The sequence below is a fragment of the Eimeria acervulina genome, genomic scaffold, assembly GCF_000499425.1.
Source record: "Eimeria acervulina Houghton genomic scaffold, Eah_scaff37, whole genome shotgun sequence".
Lineage (NCBI taxonomy): Eukaryota > Apicomplexa > Conoidasida > Eucoccidiorida > Eimeriidae > Eimeria > Eimeria acervulina.
In genome coordinates, this window is record NW_013549854.1 from 2,374 (window position 1) to 20,388 (window position 18,015).

Sequence of the window (18,015 nt, forward strand, 5' to 3'; positions counted from 1 at the left end):
ATCTCTAGTCATTGTTTATGCCGTGGCAGGGTGAACTATCATGCCCACCGACTTCTGTTCCAAGCAATTTCGCAGGTTGAACTTTCTTTGCAATGTCTTACTCGTCTTTGCTTGACAATCTTTGTTGTGCAATACCTGTGCATCGCACGTTTGATTAAAACACTGCTTGTGCATGGTACTCTTGGACTTCCACGAACGATTATAGCCACACCAGTAAGGTGGCAAGGTGCTTGCAGTCACTCCTGAATTACCTGTAGGCGCCAAAAAGCCTCGTACACTCCGAAAATAACGCCCTTTCTGTCACTTGAATATATGAGATTCGGCAGTGGGCATCAATAAAATTGAGCCCTATTCCTTCGCTTAAGCATTTAGAAGAATTTGCATGATGAAAACTGGAACCAGCCCGCAAATTAATAGTTGCAGTACAGGATAAAGAGATATTGCTTCTTAGGCTTGTTTGAAAGGGGAAGCAACCCTAGGCAGCTACAGTAAGCGTACACCATCCCCAATTTGAGTTTCTATGGAAAGAAGCTGCTGTTCTGCCGAATGCGATTTGGTAACCAATAATACTGAACAAAAGCACCTGTGCTTAGCCAGGTAGAAGTTTATGTCGGAGCACACGTCTGGATCCCAGCCCCCAGGGTCACTGCATGCTGTCAGCCAGGCTCCCAAACTCTGCTGTAGGCGACTGAATGCAAGCAGATGGGGGCTTGCACACAATATGGACTAGTACAACATAAAGTTGTTTTGTTGCGTTATCAAATGCATTCAAACACTGTCGTGCGGCACGATGCTTAAAGTGGCCTGCTTGGCCATAGAGCCCAGGCCGGCACTGCAACCTGGTGGTGAATCTGTATTGATTCCTCTCTTTGAGCTGAATTTACAACTTGTCCTTTGATATTTTCTTTTACACTGTTGGGAACTCAGCGTAGATGAGTATTCCAAGGAGCCTGAGTGAAGCCCCCGCTTGTACGGTACTTCGCCTGAAGTCCATGCTCTGCTACAGCAGCTGTCTCTAGCTTACGCTTCTTCTCCTATCTTGGAACGATTTGCAAAGCTCTGTAGCGTTGATTTCTTGCTTATGCCTGCTGAATGGTATGCGAGTGACATTGGTGGCCCCGCCGGATAGCTATGCTACGGTGACGAGCACTGGCCTCCAGGCTAAACTAATAGGAAGGGGACATATCCTGCAGCGTAGTTCAAGCTTCACCTTTGGTGTGTAGATTCACATGACAGCTAACAAATTCCCTTCAGGATCTAGAGAGGACAGAAGTTGTCCGACAGCTGGAGATGGTAGTGCCAAAGTCTGGTCGTGTTTGCCCCCTGTAGAAGATGCTAAGGCATCGCATATCACGCAGGAAGACGACTGGTTTCCTCCTTCCCAGTGGCCTAGCAGCGGGAGCGCCAGTAACAATAGTACTGATCGGCTAAGCAGTCATGGATGCTCCGGACCACATGGGTCACCACTGAATTCGGAGCCGCCGGCGATATTCTCACATGAGTTACTGCGGGAAGCGGATAGCTGGAACACAAAAAACCAAGCGCTCTGTGAAACCCTAGACTCGGCTCAGGGAGTACGCCAAGATGCTTGCAGACCTGAACATCTCACTAGAGGAACTGGCTCTCCAAGGGCATCGACGAGTGTATCCTCTTTGGGGGCTGATGGCGTCACAGTTGGAGTACTCCAGTTGCCACAACAATGCGCCGGATCGTGGACAAACCGGACCGGGTGCAAGAAGGCGCTGGTCTGTGGGCCCCTCTCTGTACAGCAGACCCTAACAGAACGTCAGTTGGACATCGAAAAGCGAATGGTAGAAGTACGACAGCAAAACAGACGTCGCTTGCATCGAAGGCAGCAAGAGGCTAAGGAACAGCAGCTACAACGCATGAGAGAACACCGTGCAGCTCTGTTGGCTAGGAGAGAAAGGATAAAGCTGGCATCGGTGTGGAAAGAAAGAGGAATGGCCGCAGCAGCTAAGCCCTCGACAATTTTTAAGGGGAGGGGAAAAATGGAGCGCATTCCTTCAGACGCTTCTCAAGCTACAGAAAATGACACTCGAAGCACAGATGAGCTGCTCGCAGCACTGGTGATTTCAGAGTCAATATCCCTCAACACGGAAATCGGAACCAGTGAAGATGGCATCAATACAGGTCAGCATATAGTGCTACTGTAATAAATAGTTAAGAAGCACACTTTACGAAGGTTGCTTCGTCCGTGTTGTTGCGTGCTCATACCTTCTATTCCTTTGCATATGTGATGATCATCCACTTCCAATGAGAAGGCTGCGGCATTGTTGCCAGTACAGGTCTCATGCCTGGTGTCTGATGTGGCAGATTTGGCAAAAAGGGCAACCTATCCACCATCGAGCTACCGTTGCCCGGGTCGTCTGCCAGAGGATAAGAATGTCTCAGCACGTCTTGCTACATTGCAGCATACGGTGAGCCAAAAGAAGCGTTTGACCGTACGAGACGAACGCACTGGACAGATATCCTTCCACAAATACTTAAAGGGAGTGCTGGACGTGCCGGTGCACTGACACGGACACGCGTCACTGCGGACGGGTCTGGTCTTCAAGCAACTTTCGTTGGTCTACTTCCGGAACTGCCTTATCACGCTCTAGTTCGATTGTATGCTGGTGACGCATTGAACAAGCATATGCTAGCAGATCCCCCAATTTACATATGAGTATGAACATATGTCAACGACTTTTGGGACCTGCAGGTATCTGCTTCTCCAAACTGTGATCAGCATAAAGATTCTCGCTTCAACAGATACCTACGAACAGTACGGCAACCCACTGATGAACCTAGAAGAGCAAACATTCGCTCTTCCTTACCGGGAGCCTCCAATAAACCTAGGGAACAGGCCACCTGTACCCTTCCCGGTTCGTTGATCCGTTGCCAGCGAGGGAATAGACTGGCTTCATCACAGAAGATGGGCTCTTTACTCCCGCAGTTCCAGGGCATGCCATATGTTCCTAACAGCCCCAGCCAGGCGCAATCTCTCCGTAAAGGAGCCGTTCCCTTAGCCCTGCGCCGTCCTGCAAAACCAGGGGTGAAGCAGGCCGCTGCGGAGGAGGCTTCCAACTCCTCTTCGCAGCGTGGGGAGGGCCGAAGCTCTTCCTCTTCAAAGGAGCAAGAAGGCGAACATAAAAGGCAAGTGAGCCGTAAAATAATGCCGGCGGTTGTCGTAGTTGACCAACTTCTTAAGAAGCAACTTGATGTTCAACTGCAGCAGCATAAACAGCATGGCTTGACAAGTCAAAAAGGCAGACACTGCGTCACTGATACCCCATTAGATCATTTATCTCCATCAGTTTCATCTGTACGGAATAGCACAAGCGTCTGTAGGCCTCCAACGACAAGGTCAAAGGCAACGCAGGAAATTGGGGCGCCAGAAATAGCAAAATCTGCTTATCTACCGGTGCACGAAGTTGCCGATATCGCGAATACATGTCAGCAAAAAGAATGCATGCTCCCTTCCATCCCTTGTAAAGAAAGTGCTAGTATGCAGCCGAGGAGCAGGTGCGCTCCTGAAGAGACAGACGTTCCATGGGTTGCTCATACGGAGAGGCTGATATGTAGGCTAGACAACTTCATGGCTACCGAACCAGAAAATGCCAGCTCAGCTGCGCCCAATATGTGGGCAGGGTCTGCCGAGGCACAGCCTAAAGGGGTACAGCTCGTGCGTATATGTGCAAAAGGCCTATCCAAGCGTGAGCTGGAGGACGTTGGACCCCCTGACCCTCGTAAAGCACCCAGAGAAACTTCCTACATGGATGAAAGTGCCTCGAATCGTGCGGCGAGTCAGCAGATGCCGTTGGGTGAGAAGGATCGGTGCATTATGCGTCTCCCATCATCACATGGCGAGCCAGACGGCAGCAGTGGTGCAACAAAGCCACAAGGTGAGATCGATAAGAATATAGGGCACGCGGAAACCAAAGGTGTAGAGCAAAAATTGCAAGCATCGACCCAGAACGTGAATGTTCAACTGATTGGCGATGAATGCCCAACACTTTCAGCAGTATGGGCCCTTCAACAGGCAGAAGTAGAAGAGGAGAAGCGGCTTCTACTACTTGAGATGTCGCATCACGCTATTGCGAAACATGCGGAAAAAAGAAGGAAGGAACAGAACCTGCAATCTCAACTACTGGCACAACACTTCCAAATGAAGCACCCCAACAACCCTGGAACTTTTGCCACGAGCTCCCAGCCGCTGCCTAAGGGACAGCCTTGTGCTGACTCCTGCTCGCTTGTGGTACATCCAGTAAAAGATTCGCTAAGGACTAAAACTGAGCGTTGCACTCCCCAAAAGCCAAGTGAGGAGTGCGCGTGTAGGGAAATTCCTGCCCGTTCTTATGCCCCTTTCTTTGTTCCCAAAGAAGAAAAAATGCAGACTGTTGGGGATCCAACCCAGCGCGCTCAGAGCGGCAAGCATTGGCGCTTGGGTCCTGCCTTCCGTGCTCTCAAGGCTTCCACTAGGACAACTCCTAGGCCAAAATTGCGCAGTTTGTCACCCTCAAAAAATCCGCGAGAAATATGCAGACCAGCGGGAATGACTATCTGTGGGGACGATAAACTCCAGGACGACGGACGGGAGCACCAATTGCAGAGCGGTTTTCTGTTGAAGCAGCACCAAACCCTCATCAGTCAACTTCTTCAACAAGGTCTTTTGGCAGGCCACAACAGAGGAAGAACTGAGGTCACGGGAACGGCTGTTTTCTCATCAGATTCATGCTTGCCTTTATGCGGGCATCGTGAAATGCAGGATACTTGCCTCCAGGTGAGAGCCATACAGCGGCGCACAGTCCTGCAGGCCCTACAGCACCTACTTCTTTTCCCCCCGAAGACCTATCACCGGAATACACTGAAAAAGGAAAGTAATCTTGGAAAAGGATGGAAGGCATTTCCACGGATGGACCAAAAGCGGGAAATTAATCAACGGAACTACCAAACGCAGGTTTCCTTGGGACAGTCACGCAATCCTGCACCTTGTGCCATAAAAAGCATTATCCCAGAAGGAACTGAAGCAGAAAGTCGGTTGTTCGGTAGCGCCTCATTGATCAAGAGTGGTGCAAGTGGGTTGCCGTCGCTTCGCTTCATTAGCTGGGAGCGTGGAGCCCATTAGGCACAGATTACCTTAGTTTCTGGCTAAACCGCTCGAGACAGGGGCCCCAACTGCGAATGGAACACTGTGGGTGCACATGGTTTTCGGTCCCTTCGGCATCCAGAATTCGCCAGAGAACCTCTTGCAAAGGGCTGTACGAATTGTTTTGAAGTAAAACCTTTAGCGTTGTGTTTTTTCTTCAACAGCCAGATTGAGACCTATTTCTTTATTAAAGATTTTTGATTCAAGGTCAGATTCTGTGTGACCATATTCGTAGGATATTTTATCTGGATAAAAGAGTTTATCCAGTACTGCAGTGGTTTCGATGGCCCCTATCTAGCACGTAGCTACTTCCAAACACGCCAGCTAGCGAGCAAGGACACAATACTTGTAAGGCGTTCTCCGTCTCTGACTAGGTTCTTCGAGGAGCAGCCACAAATCAATCCCAGGCGAGACGGAATGTAGGAGGCAAACCTAGAGTACTTGAGATCACCTCGAACTCAATTTTCTTGTACCGGCGTGAGCATTGTTGTTGGTGTCTTCTTCCATACACTCGCCAAAGCGAGGGTAGGAAGGGGGTCACAGTTCCAATGTAGAACATTCCTGAGGCTAAACAGCCCGGAAAAATTCCTGCTAGACGCCAGGCAAGCCTTGACGTCCCTCTCCGGTTGCGACTTCTTCTAACGGCGCAGCAAGTAGGACAAGTGCCTACAGGATACAGCACCAAAATTGACTCAGCATCCATAGTACGTGAGGCGGAAACTAGCTGGCGACGTCTGAGGCTTCCGCAGAGCTAACGGCTATAATACGGCTGCTACACTGTAAATCAAGCCTCTGCACGCCAATCGATAGTGTTGTGACAATTACTACGTCGGTGTGCTTTGGGAACCCACGCTCAGGGGATGCTCCAACAGTATCACTTTCAAAGGGAGCTGACGAGCAGGGTAGGAGTGGTGAGCGCGTCACGTGGGTCGCGGATACCTGCCTACGTAGAGGCTCTGCCCTCCCACTGATGTGGCTTCTATTTAACAGAGCTGAACTATGAAAATCGTATTTGTTACCGATGACCTAGCTGACTGGTTGCAGCACATTGCAGTTACGAAACCTATCCATCACTATTTTTCACATCGTAAGCCTTAGCTACTTTCAGTCTACTTTATCAGTAAAGACGTCGGCATCCAGCTTACACACAGCTTCTTTACAGTTAGGCGGGCAACACCACCATTCCACCACAACAACGCAACTGACGCGATCCGTACCCAATATCGTAGAGGTTAGGAGCCAGACAGTTGTCATCGAGAAGTGCGTTTAACACTTGCATGCAACGAGAGTCCTCGACCTTGGCCGAAGACCGTCGTGAACTGCAAGAGTCAACGCACATAACAAAAGAGTTCGCAAACAGCAGCTGTCCTGCAGTCCAGTTTGCGGTGTCCTGGACATAGCAACACAAATTTCTCAAGCTGGTTTGGATAGGACACGGCCTCTCATGAGTTGCATCGTTCCCTTCTGCGACACCCTGTGCAAGGCAACCCCACTTAGGTCCTTACCAGAGCACCATTTTAATGCATGAGCTAAAACTGTACAAAATTGTTAGACGCATACATTGACCCTACTATTCAACCTGCACTGAAGTAGAAATGCATGAAGCAACTTCACAGCGAGCAAGCTACATCTGACTCCCTCCTCTCTCCAAATAGCTCTTGCCCTCTTACGCCTGTTTGACCAACCAAGGGTTGGTGCACGCAGAGTGAGGCAGGATGCTTTGAGTTGGAAGGAAAATGAAACAAAGCAGAAAAGGCTGGCAACTGCGGCTGTCACTTCTGTTTTCTGCTGCTGTCAACCCGCACATCGTCGTGACTAGCCGGCGCAGTGGCCACAGCATTGGTAAAATAAGTCGCTCTTGGCCTTGCCCCTTGGCTGGGAGCCGCTGTTTAGTAGGGGCACCCTAACCTCGTCAAACGTATGCAGGGGACTGTCAAGGGCAAGCAAGAATAGTGCTTGAATGCGTCAGGGGTACGGCAAGCCGCTACGAGTCCGAAAATAATGAAAAACTGAGGGTGTGTGCACCGCCTATCTGCCCGTACACAAAGGGAAGAAACCTATACTACTGAGAGAAAATAACTGGCGCTGTAGGGTTCTCTCCGCTGTACACGCCAACACTTACATTCGCCGCTACTGAGTTGAGGATGGTGAGTATGTGCGCCAGAAATTTCTACGCACAAGCAACCCGCAGAAATCCGCTGCGGGTGTCGGTCTCCCGGCCTTTCAACGTAATATCCACACGTGCTCTGTAGCCTCTCCTTGACGTTTGAGAGGATCTGAGTCTCGCCCAGTTGCCGCTTTCCGCGAAGCCTTTGTCGTTGTTGCCGTTCTCCTGGAAGAGTTCGAGTAAGATTTGGTGGTTCCGTTAATGGTGAGTATATAATGCAAGCCAGAAAGTTGAGCAGGGAACTCAAAGGAGCCTGACTCGACGCTTGGACAACTTCACCTTGCCCTCCTGCGAGCTCGGTAGAGCGTGCGAATCTCCTGCAGCCAAACTACCTGGGTTAAGTAACTGAAAACCCCGTGAGTTTTAGTTTGCTGCCTTGCTTTCTGTGGCTTTTTTCATGCATTCACGAGCTGCTGCAACCTGCGTTTGGAAGTTTGCACCTGCAGGCCTATGGCGCTTTATGCCAACGTGTGAACATTTGATGATCATTGAGGTAGCTACAAAAATATTGGGATGACATTTTTGGTATGCCCGCCTCTGGAGTCCGTCGACTGCCAGAAAGGCTTCCATCACAACGCATGCCCTGGGCTGGACCAAAAGTAGGGCTCAGATAGGGAAAATGAAGCTTTTATTCCAATGGAAGCACAATGCGTATGGGGATCGTCGGTAAGACTACGGGGCCCGGAGACTACAGGGGGTGGCTGTCCCGCATGGCTAGGACGCGGTATACCCACTGTTTCTGCATCAAGTGGTACAGACCTATCAGGCCTATGGCCAGCGGCGTTCAACAGAAAAGGAAAATGACAGGACGAAGCGTGCTTGCCACTGTGTCCACTGGTGGCAATTCCGGAATTAAGGGGTCCTCCAGAATAAGGCATGCTGCACATGCCATTATTTGGAGGCTCCTTGATTTTTCGTCAACTTGGCCACAGATGCCCCACGGAACACTTTCAGAATCTCAGAAAGCTACGACGAACCCGATGAGGCTTGCCGGCTGCTGCCCAACACCTTCTCGATGTGGTACGGGCTCTCCGTACATTCCCAGGGGCAGATAGTGACGGGAGTCGGGAAAGAGCTCAGCAGCCCGCCAGACGAAGCCACGAATTCAGGAGCAGTGAACTCTTTGTCCTCGGAAAGTGCGGGGGTGCGGCCAACTCAGGCAAGCAAGCCTCCAAGGAAGCAGAAGCAACGTCTGACCTCAGCTGTGTTGCGAGAACGGAGAGGGGGCAGTTGCTCTGGCATTTTCTCCTGTTGTTCCTTACAAAGGGTCGGTATTTGAGGAAGCTCCACGTATTCCAACTCTCCAAACCATTCATTTACCCTCATATTGGCTGAATAAGTTCCTGGAGGCACTTGGGACATTTCAATCCTCTCTGCTTACTCAATTGCAACAGTGTCGTTCCGGCTCCCCATCCACTTGCCCTGTGGTATTCTTTTCACCTGTTCCGTTTGAGTGATAAAACCAACCACCTTCAGGAAGACGGAATACCCCGGAACTTTACCCAGTGTTCACATTGCCACTATTCCCTAGGTGTGCCCGAGGTTCAACTAATTTGAATCATGGCCCATGGAACGCGCCTCTCCTCCTCATACACTCCAATGACCCGTGCGCCTGGGGCTTTAACTGGGAATTACTTCTGTCCACAAATTAGAAAGTGGTGAGATGAAAATCTGCAGGAAGATGGCCTGGGTTGAACGTCAATAACTTAATTTCCCAGAGCTAGCGCAACCCATTCCCCTCTGTTTTTGGCGATGGACAACATGAAACATAGATTTATATATTCTATAGGAAAGGGGGGATTTCTACCCTTGAGTAAAGCGGCATGAGGAGAAGGGGCGTGGGGCCAAGTTGTAGCTAAGCGGCTTTCCCAGCGCCTCTTAATCCCACCAGCAATCGTGCACACTTCTGTTTGAAAGCAATTAACAAAATCACTGAGCTGAGTTGGGGCTCCCAGGTGTTTCGAGCGTCTTTTGGTGCATCCTTAGTTAATGCCTCTTTGTCATTTCTCTAGGGCTTCCAAATATCACCTAGGTTTTACATATAATTAAGTTGGCCCAGGATTCGGTAAAAAGCAACGCAAAGAACTGCCGTCTCATCCCAACAACGCCGGGTTTCCCGAGGAGAAACTAGCTGCAGACACAGTTGACAACGGGCTGGAGCTGCTGCAGAGATGATCCAGTGGAGTTGCAGCACTCCTTGCCTCAACTCCTGCTGCACCTTGCAGAGTTGGGTGCCTGGAGGGCTAGCAATTATCAGAGCCCCACCTACTATATCACGCTACATCATTTATCATTGCCATACAATTAAAAAACGTTTTTCTCGCCTCTGTGCTGCCCGAGCCACGCTTCACACTCGCCTTGGTAGCACCCGAGGCTGCAGCAGGAGTTCCGGCAAGGAGTGCTGCAGCTCGTGGGAGGGTGGATCCGCTCCGCAGCAGCCCCACACACATTTCTGCAGAACAAGCCTGGGAATTTGAGAGTAACTCAGGTCCTTTGTGGGAGTCCTTTTCTAAAGTACTGTTGCAGCCCACGACCTTGGCTGAAGTCTGGAGGACTCCCTACAAAAGTGTCAGCAGCTTTTGAAGTTGGGCTCCCGAGTCAGTCACCATACCCAATCTAATTGTAGGAATTTTAACTAACAGAGTATTACAAAAAAACTTCAGAAGTTTTTTTGGACTTGCAGTAACCTTTCTGGTTGTTTCCATCTCGACTCCACAGTTTAACTCATGGAGTCCCTCGGAATTTTTGCATTTAAATTACTTATTTATAAAAAAATATTATTCCCATTATGCTTTTCTTTGTAGTTATGCCAGGTTTATCTGGTGGATACGGTAACTATTTCTTACCAAAATCCCTTAATGAGGCACCAGCTATACGTCTTCCCGCAGCAACAGCAGCGGGTGGCAGTAAGCGGCTGCATATGCCTTCCAGTAAAGGCTACAGTTGCAACGTCAACAGGGGTAGGCAAAGTAAGTAAGTTACTGAAAATTGTTTAAGCATTCGCCCTGAAGTCTACTGAAATTATACCGTTTTCCTTTTCACCTGCCTTCCTGGCATCTGGACCATTTCGGCGCTTTCCCCACTCTGTGCTGTATTCAAGCAACAAGGATACAGGAGACACTGCATTCCTTGTAAAGCGCTCAAAACTCTGAAAAGCAATCTTTCGGGAAGCGTTTTCTGCATTGGCAGGTGGAACCTGCAGAGCTCTCCTGGCAGCCTAATGGAATCTCAGGCCGTCTGAGCGCGCAGACGAGTTACTTTACTGCAAAAAAATGCAGAATACATTTTGCAGTTGAAGCGCACATTACTGAAGAATGGTAATACATGCTCAGTTGGATAGCACCTCATACCTCTACGAACCAGCGTTGCCAGTAGCCGCTCTCAACTGTCCCGGCAAAATGGCATAGGTGCGTTAGCACGGTTGATGGTGGGCACAAACGCGTGCTACAATCTCCACTGAAAAAATCATGATGTGTATATAACGATATTTTGTAATATTGAAAGAAAAAAAAACGGTGCCGCATTGAAGAGACGGATTCCACGTTCCAGGGAGACACAGTCGGCTACAGGCCAGTGGCAGCGCCGTGAACCAGCCGCCCAGCTTGCCGAAGATTGGCACCTGTATTTAGTGAAACGTTGCAAGCATTTTTGCTTCGCTTGTGTAATGGGTCCCTTTCACGCAAAGCCTGCCCCCGCATCCATCGGGGCCATTTCATACAAGCTGAGCTGGCCCACGCACGCTATGCTTTGTAATCCTGAATGATAAGCTCCCTGATGGCGTCAGCAACTTCCTTGATATACCACATGGGAAATGCTCCCAGATTTTTGAAGGTTTTGTTGTTCTTCCGTGCAAATGCCCACAGTTGGCAATTACCGGTTAGCATGAGCAAGTCATGGGGCAGGCCATGTGAAGACTGAAGGTAGGTTGCTCTGCGGGATTTCCTGTTCCGTTACTATATTTGACGCTTCTAAAGCATCTGTTCCCGAATATTGCCGTGCTTGGCTAAGGAACCAGCTCGCCCTCAAGGGACAAGACGATTGGGCTGAATGTGTAGTTAGCGCTCGTTCCCGCTGCACCGGAATTCCAAGGCAGTTCACATATAACCGCAGCGAAGCAGAATGGATGAGGTAGAGGGATTGTGGAAAGATTTCCAGCAGGCAAGTATTGCCGGGGCTGATGATGGCCCACTTCCTCTATCTAGTTTCCAATTCCCCCGAAGAAAAGCCAAACGTACCGTGCACGGTAAAATATTCAACATCCACCGGACGCTGGCTACCCTTTCGCCGAAACCAACAATTGATATCCCTGCCCAAAATGAGAGCGCTGGGACGGTATTCAAAGGCGCATCCACACCTGGATACAGAACGGTTTACAGTATCGACAGCTGGCAGTTTATAGCATCTACGGTGCAGCGACAGGTCAACACCCTCAAGGAAGAATGCACCAATGCTAGGAGATGTGGTGCCCTGGCGACGCTTAGAGACCTCTTCTTAGAAGCTTCAGTGCCGAATGTTTTCTACAACAGAACCTTCACTTTATTACTTGACCCCCTGCTACTGTGCCTCTCGGAGCCGTCTGAGGCAGCCCGGCATACGGCTGCTTGCTTACTACTGAGGTTCCTGACTGAAGTGGCAGACGTTGATATAGTCCTTGGAGATGTGCTGCGTGGGTTGGCTTCGAGGTTTGGTTCCGGAGATATCGAAGGTGTTGCACATCTCCCTCCTCTAATGCGTCCAGCGCCTGAGTACAAGCCTCTGCAGATGATGCCCATAGAAAAAAGTGAAGAAGTAAGGAAAACTTTGCTTCGAGTGCTCCAAACAGTGCTTAATCGGACCTCGGACAAATCAGCTTGGGGCCACCTCGACTTGATCACAGGCCTCATACGCGCGGCAACTATGGATATCTGCCACGAGATCAAATTTGCTGCGCTGCAAACCGTCGTCGAATTTTTCGACCGCCACCAAAATATGCTGCTTCATTTTACCGAACCAGTAGCAAGATCAATTCTTTCATGTCTTGTGCACCAACATGCTAGGATCCGAATGGGAGCTCTTAGAGCGCTGACTCATGTTCTTGCTTGTGGCTTGTACAAGTACAACGGCGAGATAATCCAGATGCTAGCGGGGTGGCGTGATCCGAACATTGTTCCAATCAAGGCGTTGTATGAAACGACAACAGTCCGCAACTATTTTGCCGAGCTCCTAGCAGACCAGTCGCCTATGGTCCGAATGCTTTTTTTCGACACCGTCGCGCGGTGGCTACACGAATTTAAAGACAAGGCAGACTACGAAACATGGATCTTCCCTTATCTTCTGAGCGGGCTTTTCGACTCATTCAGACCCATACAGCAGTTGGTATTTCGACTTCTGGAGATTCTGGGTAGGCAGTACGAAGCTACGCATGAAAAGGACCTTCGCAACATTAAGCAGCTTGGGACTCCTGAACCCTGGAGCTACGGTGGGCAAGCCTGCCTTAGTTTCCCTTTAGGAGGCTACTGGGATTTGGCCGACGCGAGCAAAGTGCGTGATGAGACAGAACAGTTCGTGTCGTTTGTTAGCACGTACAGCGAACGCTTGCACTCTCTGGGATTTAATGGCTACTCTCTGTCTGAAAGCCAAAAAGAAAAGTTCACCAAACCGGGCGGCGCGCTCGTGGGCGATCCACCAAGGCCCTGTCTTGGAGCGCGTATGATGGTTAGAACGTACTTTAGACGTTACGCAAACACACTTTTCCAGCGCGTGGAGGACTTCAAGGAAGTTACCATGGCAGCATCGGCTCGCCTGATGGTGATTACTTTCGCCTTCATAGAGGAAGCGTGTGTTGAATGGCTTGATAGTACCTTGTCAATTTGCTGCCAACACCTGTCCGCGTCTCATCAGGCTTCGCCACAGGCGCTGGAAGCGTATAAAGTAACTGCACGCCTAATAGGAGCTTTTGTCGATCCCGAAATATACTGGGATTTTGTGAAATGTGCACTTGAAGAGTCCTGCCTAGAGGAAACTCATGATAGAGTTGCGAAGGTTGGCTTGCTGGCACTAATGCTAGAAGGCTCATTCGCGGTCCTTCAGAAAACCTCCAACTCAACTCTGGGCTTGGGCCGTCTTAAACCAGTGGTGCCCAAGATTGCTGAAGCACTCTGCTACACTCAGCTTCTACAGGAGCAATACGTCAGATTTGCTGCTGAAAGCGTGACCAAGGTCCTTCAAGTCCTGATACCTGGTGTAGTTAGGCAACACGAAACTCTACCCTTGACGACATGGCATCATCTGCTAGGCGCCATTTGCTCTCTTGCAGCTCCTGATAGTGTAGACCTGGATGCCGGTGACAGCAACCCCTTAGCTCCACATCTCCGGGATCTACTTGACAACTTGGCTATCTGCAGTGGGTTTGCAACCAATGAATTATCCTCTTTGAAGGAAAAGGATACACTGTGGCACTTGGTTGAAGTCTCCAGCGGCTGTCCGCCAGCAAATTTGGCAGCACTGAACACATATGTAAGGTATTTGCCGTGCGCAAGCATCCGCGAAGAGGAAACTTTCGAGCTTCTTCTTGAGAAGCTGCAAGAATTTTCCTCAGCAACACAAAAGGCTGCAACGAGAAGAGGAACCAGGCGGACAGCTTTGAGGCTTATCAAGCGGCTGGTATTGGAGAGCCCACTGACTAATCAATCAAGCGACACAGACAGCAGTTCTCCAGTTATCCAGTTAAGCTGTGCGTTTCCAGCTTTAAAAGCTAGCATTAACTGGGACAATTTATCGTCTCGAGAACCTACAGAAGCACAGGCCAATGTGACGGCACCGGAAAAAAAGGTGGAAAGCTCAGAAAACCGAAATAAATTGCTAAAGTCCCCAATACAGGCTGCAGCGAAGATATTGACCAGCATATTGCTTAATAAGCTGCGCCAGTTGGACTTTGCCGACGATTTGGAAGATACTCTACTAGCCCTGACGGAGTTTTTTACTCTGCCTCAACCACCAAGTTGCGCGATTTCGCTCCACGAAACTTTGGAAACATCAGGATTCATTAGGATCTTGGGCCGGTTTCTGCAAGACCATGCTCTGCACAGACGACTTTTTTGCGTTGCTTGCGGAGTGTATGCTGAAGAATGTGCTGCCAGATACCCTAAAAAGTACCCTGCCACGGTGTTGGAGGACATCCCATTGGGGAAACGCCGAGAACTACGTTTGTCTGCCATCAAGGCTTCAGCAGCTCTAAAGGGCCAAGCTGTGCTGCTGATGAGACTCTCTTTACCAGTCGTGCTTAAAAGCTGCATTAGCCTCAAATGCCTACTGAATGCATTGGTTGGGTCACTTCATCCGCCCAGCACGCTTCAGCAGCTGCAGGACATGCGTATGGGAGAGAATAATGATGCCTCCTGGAATAAGCTTAGCTCTTGCGAAGTCGAAATGGGCCTAGACGACGCTTGCGACCAATGTAGGGAGAAGGCGGCGGCCCTGGTAGAGGACAAAACTGGACAGGGAGATAATCGCACTGTTCCGCACTGCACTTCATCCTTACCTTTTCAGCCTCAAAGCCCATGGCTCCTGTTTCAAATTGCTGGCTGTATTTGGGATGCAGTAAGTATGGTGATATCTTGCCATGTTAGTTCAGCCAGCCGAGACGCGAACACCCATGTGCCCGGCAAGCGCCTTGCACTTTGTTTTCCCCAGTCATTAGTAATGCCGCGAGCTTGGCACCTCCCGGTGCACAGCCATCTTCAGCTTGAAAGCGCAGGCCGAGCTCTTCTTGAGCTGTGTACGGAATCTGAGCTAATTCGGGCAGTCGATAGCTGCGTTAGGCAGATTGTCGAAATTCAGGGACCAGCCTCAACAGATGCAAAGTTGTTCATGGACAAGTTCAAAAACGATTCAAGACACCGCACCGAAACGAGCCCCAGTCTAAAAGAGGCCGTTACAATGGCAAAAAGCCAGGTAGAGAGTCTACCAGCTGAAACCCAAAAGGAGCAAGCAGTCCTTGCTCTTATGTACGTCATACGGCTGTTTGGCATCGTCCGCCCTAGCGCTATTCAGGAATGCATAAAACAGTATGACTACAAGGGACATTTTAGCCGGCGTGAAGTTTTGGTTCGCATCCTTGGCAATCCCACCATCGCCCCATCTGGCTCTTTAGAATCAGCAACATTTAGCAACCAGCCACGTCTTGATGTTGCATAGGAAAATGCGGCCCCCCAGAAATACTGTAGTGGTTGACATGAGCGCATCAAAATGCCTGAGAAAAAAGCGCTGTTCTTTTTAAGAGGGACATGGAGAAACAAGCCAGTTACAAGTTGCCGGCGCTCTGCTGTGACGCGGAAGACCACATGAGCGTTGTGGGGCCCGCGCCGTCCCCGAACTATGCTGTAACTGCATGGAATGTGGCAAAGGAACTGCCGAGTAACTGCGTGCAAGCCGTTAGGTAAAATGGAAATACGCTGAAGAAATAGCAGAAAGCACTGCGAGTAGTAGCTCGAAAGTGTGATTGTCAAGGCCAAAAGCGTTGCACTCCGAGGTAGCTGCGGCAGCAAGATTACCAATTCACGCTCATGCTTCTCGAAGCAGGCCCAATTCCCAAAACATGCATAGAATCTGAAGACCTGATTGCGCAGCGGTTCTCTTAGCAAGAGCTCTTACTTTAAACCACGCAGCTCTGGAATGCTTGTAGGGTCTTTAGAATACGACAGGGAGACCAAGAGCCTTTGCTGGGGGGGTGCGGCAGGCGTGTCTCTGGCTTTGGAATAATGGGAGAAGGCAACCATCCTGAGCTGTCGGCAGTCCACCCCCTCCTAGACCGTCGACAGTCCTTGAGCAAGCGTTGCATCCAACGCTGTGGTAGAAGTAGGCCATTCTGCGTCCTAAGGATATCGAAATTTGCCGAGAGAACCTTCAATCCCATTTGACCTCGGTCCTGAGGCCCTGTGCTGGGGTGTCTCCAGTAGTATAAACTGAACCCCCTTCAGACAATATTTAGCCCCAGGATTAACCTTCAGGCTTTGTTCAACAGGCGTAACGCGAGTTCCCGGCATGAGCCGTGAATCCTTGTGAGCTGGAACAAAATGGGCGAGGGTTCGCAGCATTGGCGCTGGAACCTCATTGGCTGCGACAAAGCGGAAACCGAACATGTTAAATCTTCCCCAAAGTAGCTCTACACCTCCAAGGCTTTTAGGCATCCCGAACACACCGGTATACGGTGTGGGGCAGATGGACAAAGAAGGGTGGTCTCTCCATACGGCCTCGCGTTCGTTGCTAAAGCTTATCCCGCACATGTGAAAGCAAGTGCAAGCCTTCCCTAGCCTCTTTCTCATGCATGCGTGAACACTGACTTAAGTTGGAAGAGCTCTTGATAGAACTTAAGTGGGAAACGCATATACATAGATCAGTTCTCCAGCTACGAGATACCCAGCTGCACCACTGGCTTTCATGGGCCAGCAGCAATAACCCCCGAGATGCCGCGTTCAGGTAGTGTTGGCCGGGAATTAAGTCCGTATTACGGAACATATTCAAAGATCCATATTGAAACAGCTCCCTGTTCTTACCCATTGTGGTGGGTTAGCTGCTGTCACAAAAAGGGAGCAGTCTCCGGAGGCCATGCGCATCTCGTACAAGAAGTCTTTTCCAGGATGAAAACTATTCATACAAATCACAAGTAAAATATGCATTGAACGTCAGGGACGGATTTAAAAACTATAAATAATAAATTTATTTATTTATTATACTTACAGTGATTTATAGATTAATAAATCTTCCTTCAATTACATTTAATATATAATTAGATGTATTTAATCAAACCATGTTATTATTTATTATTATTATTTAATTAGTATTTAATAGCCGTTCTAAATCAGTAGATTTGCAATAGCAGCTTCCCACAAACATCCCAAGCAACCTTTACTTTGAATACCCTCACTTGCCTTTGGCCATTTTTACGAGCCCAGGATTTCAATAATCAATGCTTTGTCATCGAAGACCTCAAATAACTTTGTGTACCCCGGCATCAAACATTCACGGTACTTTGAGTTGTTCACACACTGCGGATCCAATATGTGGGCATGGCGGGTTCCAGAGTCCAAACATCTGAAGCTTCTTATTGAGAATTGGGTACGTCCAAAGCGGTGAACAGTTAAGGACAACTGCCAAGGAAAGATGCCGTGGAGAGTGCATTTGAAGTTCGTTCCCCCGAGTGCTCCTTTAACCATCCAAAAGCAGTCTTGGCTGACGGTTGAAGCCACAAACTCAATCTGCTAGTGCTTTTTGAGTTTCCACATACACATGGATGCTTGTTGAGCAGCTTATTGCCTTGCAGATTCATACCCGCAGTGTCGTTGCCCGAACGTGAGCTAAAATGCCACCGAATACTTCGAAATATCGCAGCGGCCAACGTACGACGTGTGCCGATATAAAGCACGCTTCCATACGTGCTCGAGTAGAAAAGTACTACACTAACACACTCAGCCATTTAATATTTAGTCAATCAAGCGTCACAGCTGCGTGCATAGCCACGCTGTAGTCCATGAACAGAGCTGCTAACGCATGCAAATTTCTCGGAATCACAACTGAAGACGACTGGCTTTTCTACTAGTGAATTGCACACTATAGTGCAACCCTAAGGAGGGGTTTTGTGTGAAAAGGAGAGAGAAATAAGGGACTCCTAGAAAACGTCCATCCTCTTAACAACGAAAACCAAGTTCCATAAGCCTTGGCG

The 18,015-nt window shown here is 49.4% G+C and overlaps 2 protein-coding genes across 2 annotated transcripts; both read left to right on the forward strand.

Moving 5' to 3' along the window:
• Positions 1 to 1,229: 1,229 nt before the first annotated feature.
• EAH_00007860 (hypothetical protein, conserved) lies at positions 1,230 to 4,884 on the forward strand (the record flags this gene model as incomplete). Its single annotated transcript, XM_013395748.1, has 4 exons — positions 1,230 to 2,151; positions 2,335 to 2,438; positions 2,906 to 4,319; positions 4,769 to 4,884. The coding sequence occupies 4 exons, from the start codon at positions 1,230 to 1,232 to the stop codon at positions 4,882 to 4,884; spliced, it is 2,556 nt and encodes an 851-aa protein (XP_013251202.1).
• Positions 4,885 to 11,435: 6,551 nt separating this feature from the next.
• EAH_00007870 (hypothetical protein, conserved) lies at positions 11,436 to 15,491 on the forward strand (the record flags this gene model as incomplete). Its single annotated transcript, XM_013395749.1, has 1 exon — positions 11,436 to 15,491. The coding sequence occupies one exon, from the start codon at positions 11,436 to 11,438 to the stop codon at positions 15,489 to 15,491; it is 4,056 nt and encodes a 1,351-aa protein (XP_013251203.1).
• Between the last annotated feature and the right edge of the window lie 2,524 nt (positions 15,492 to 18,015).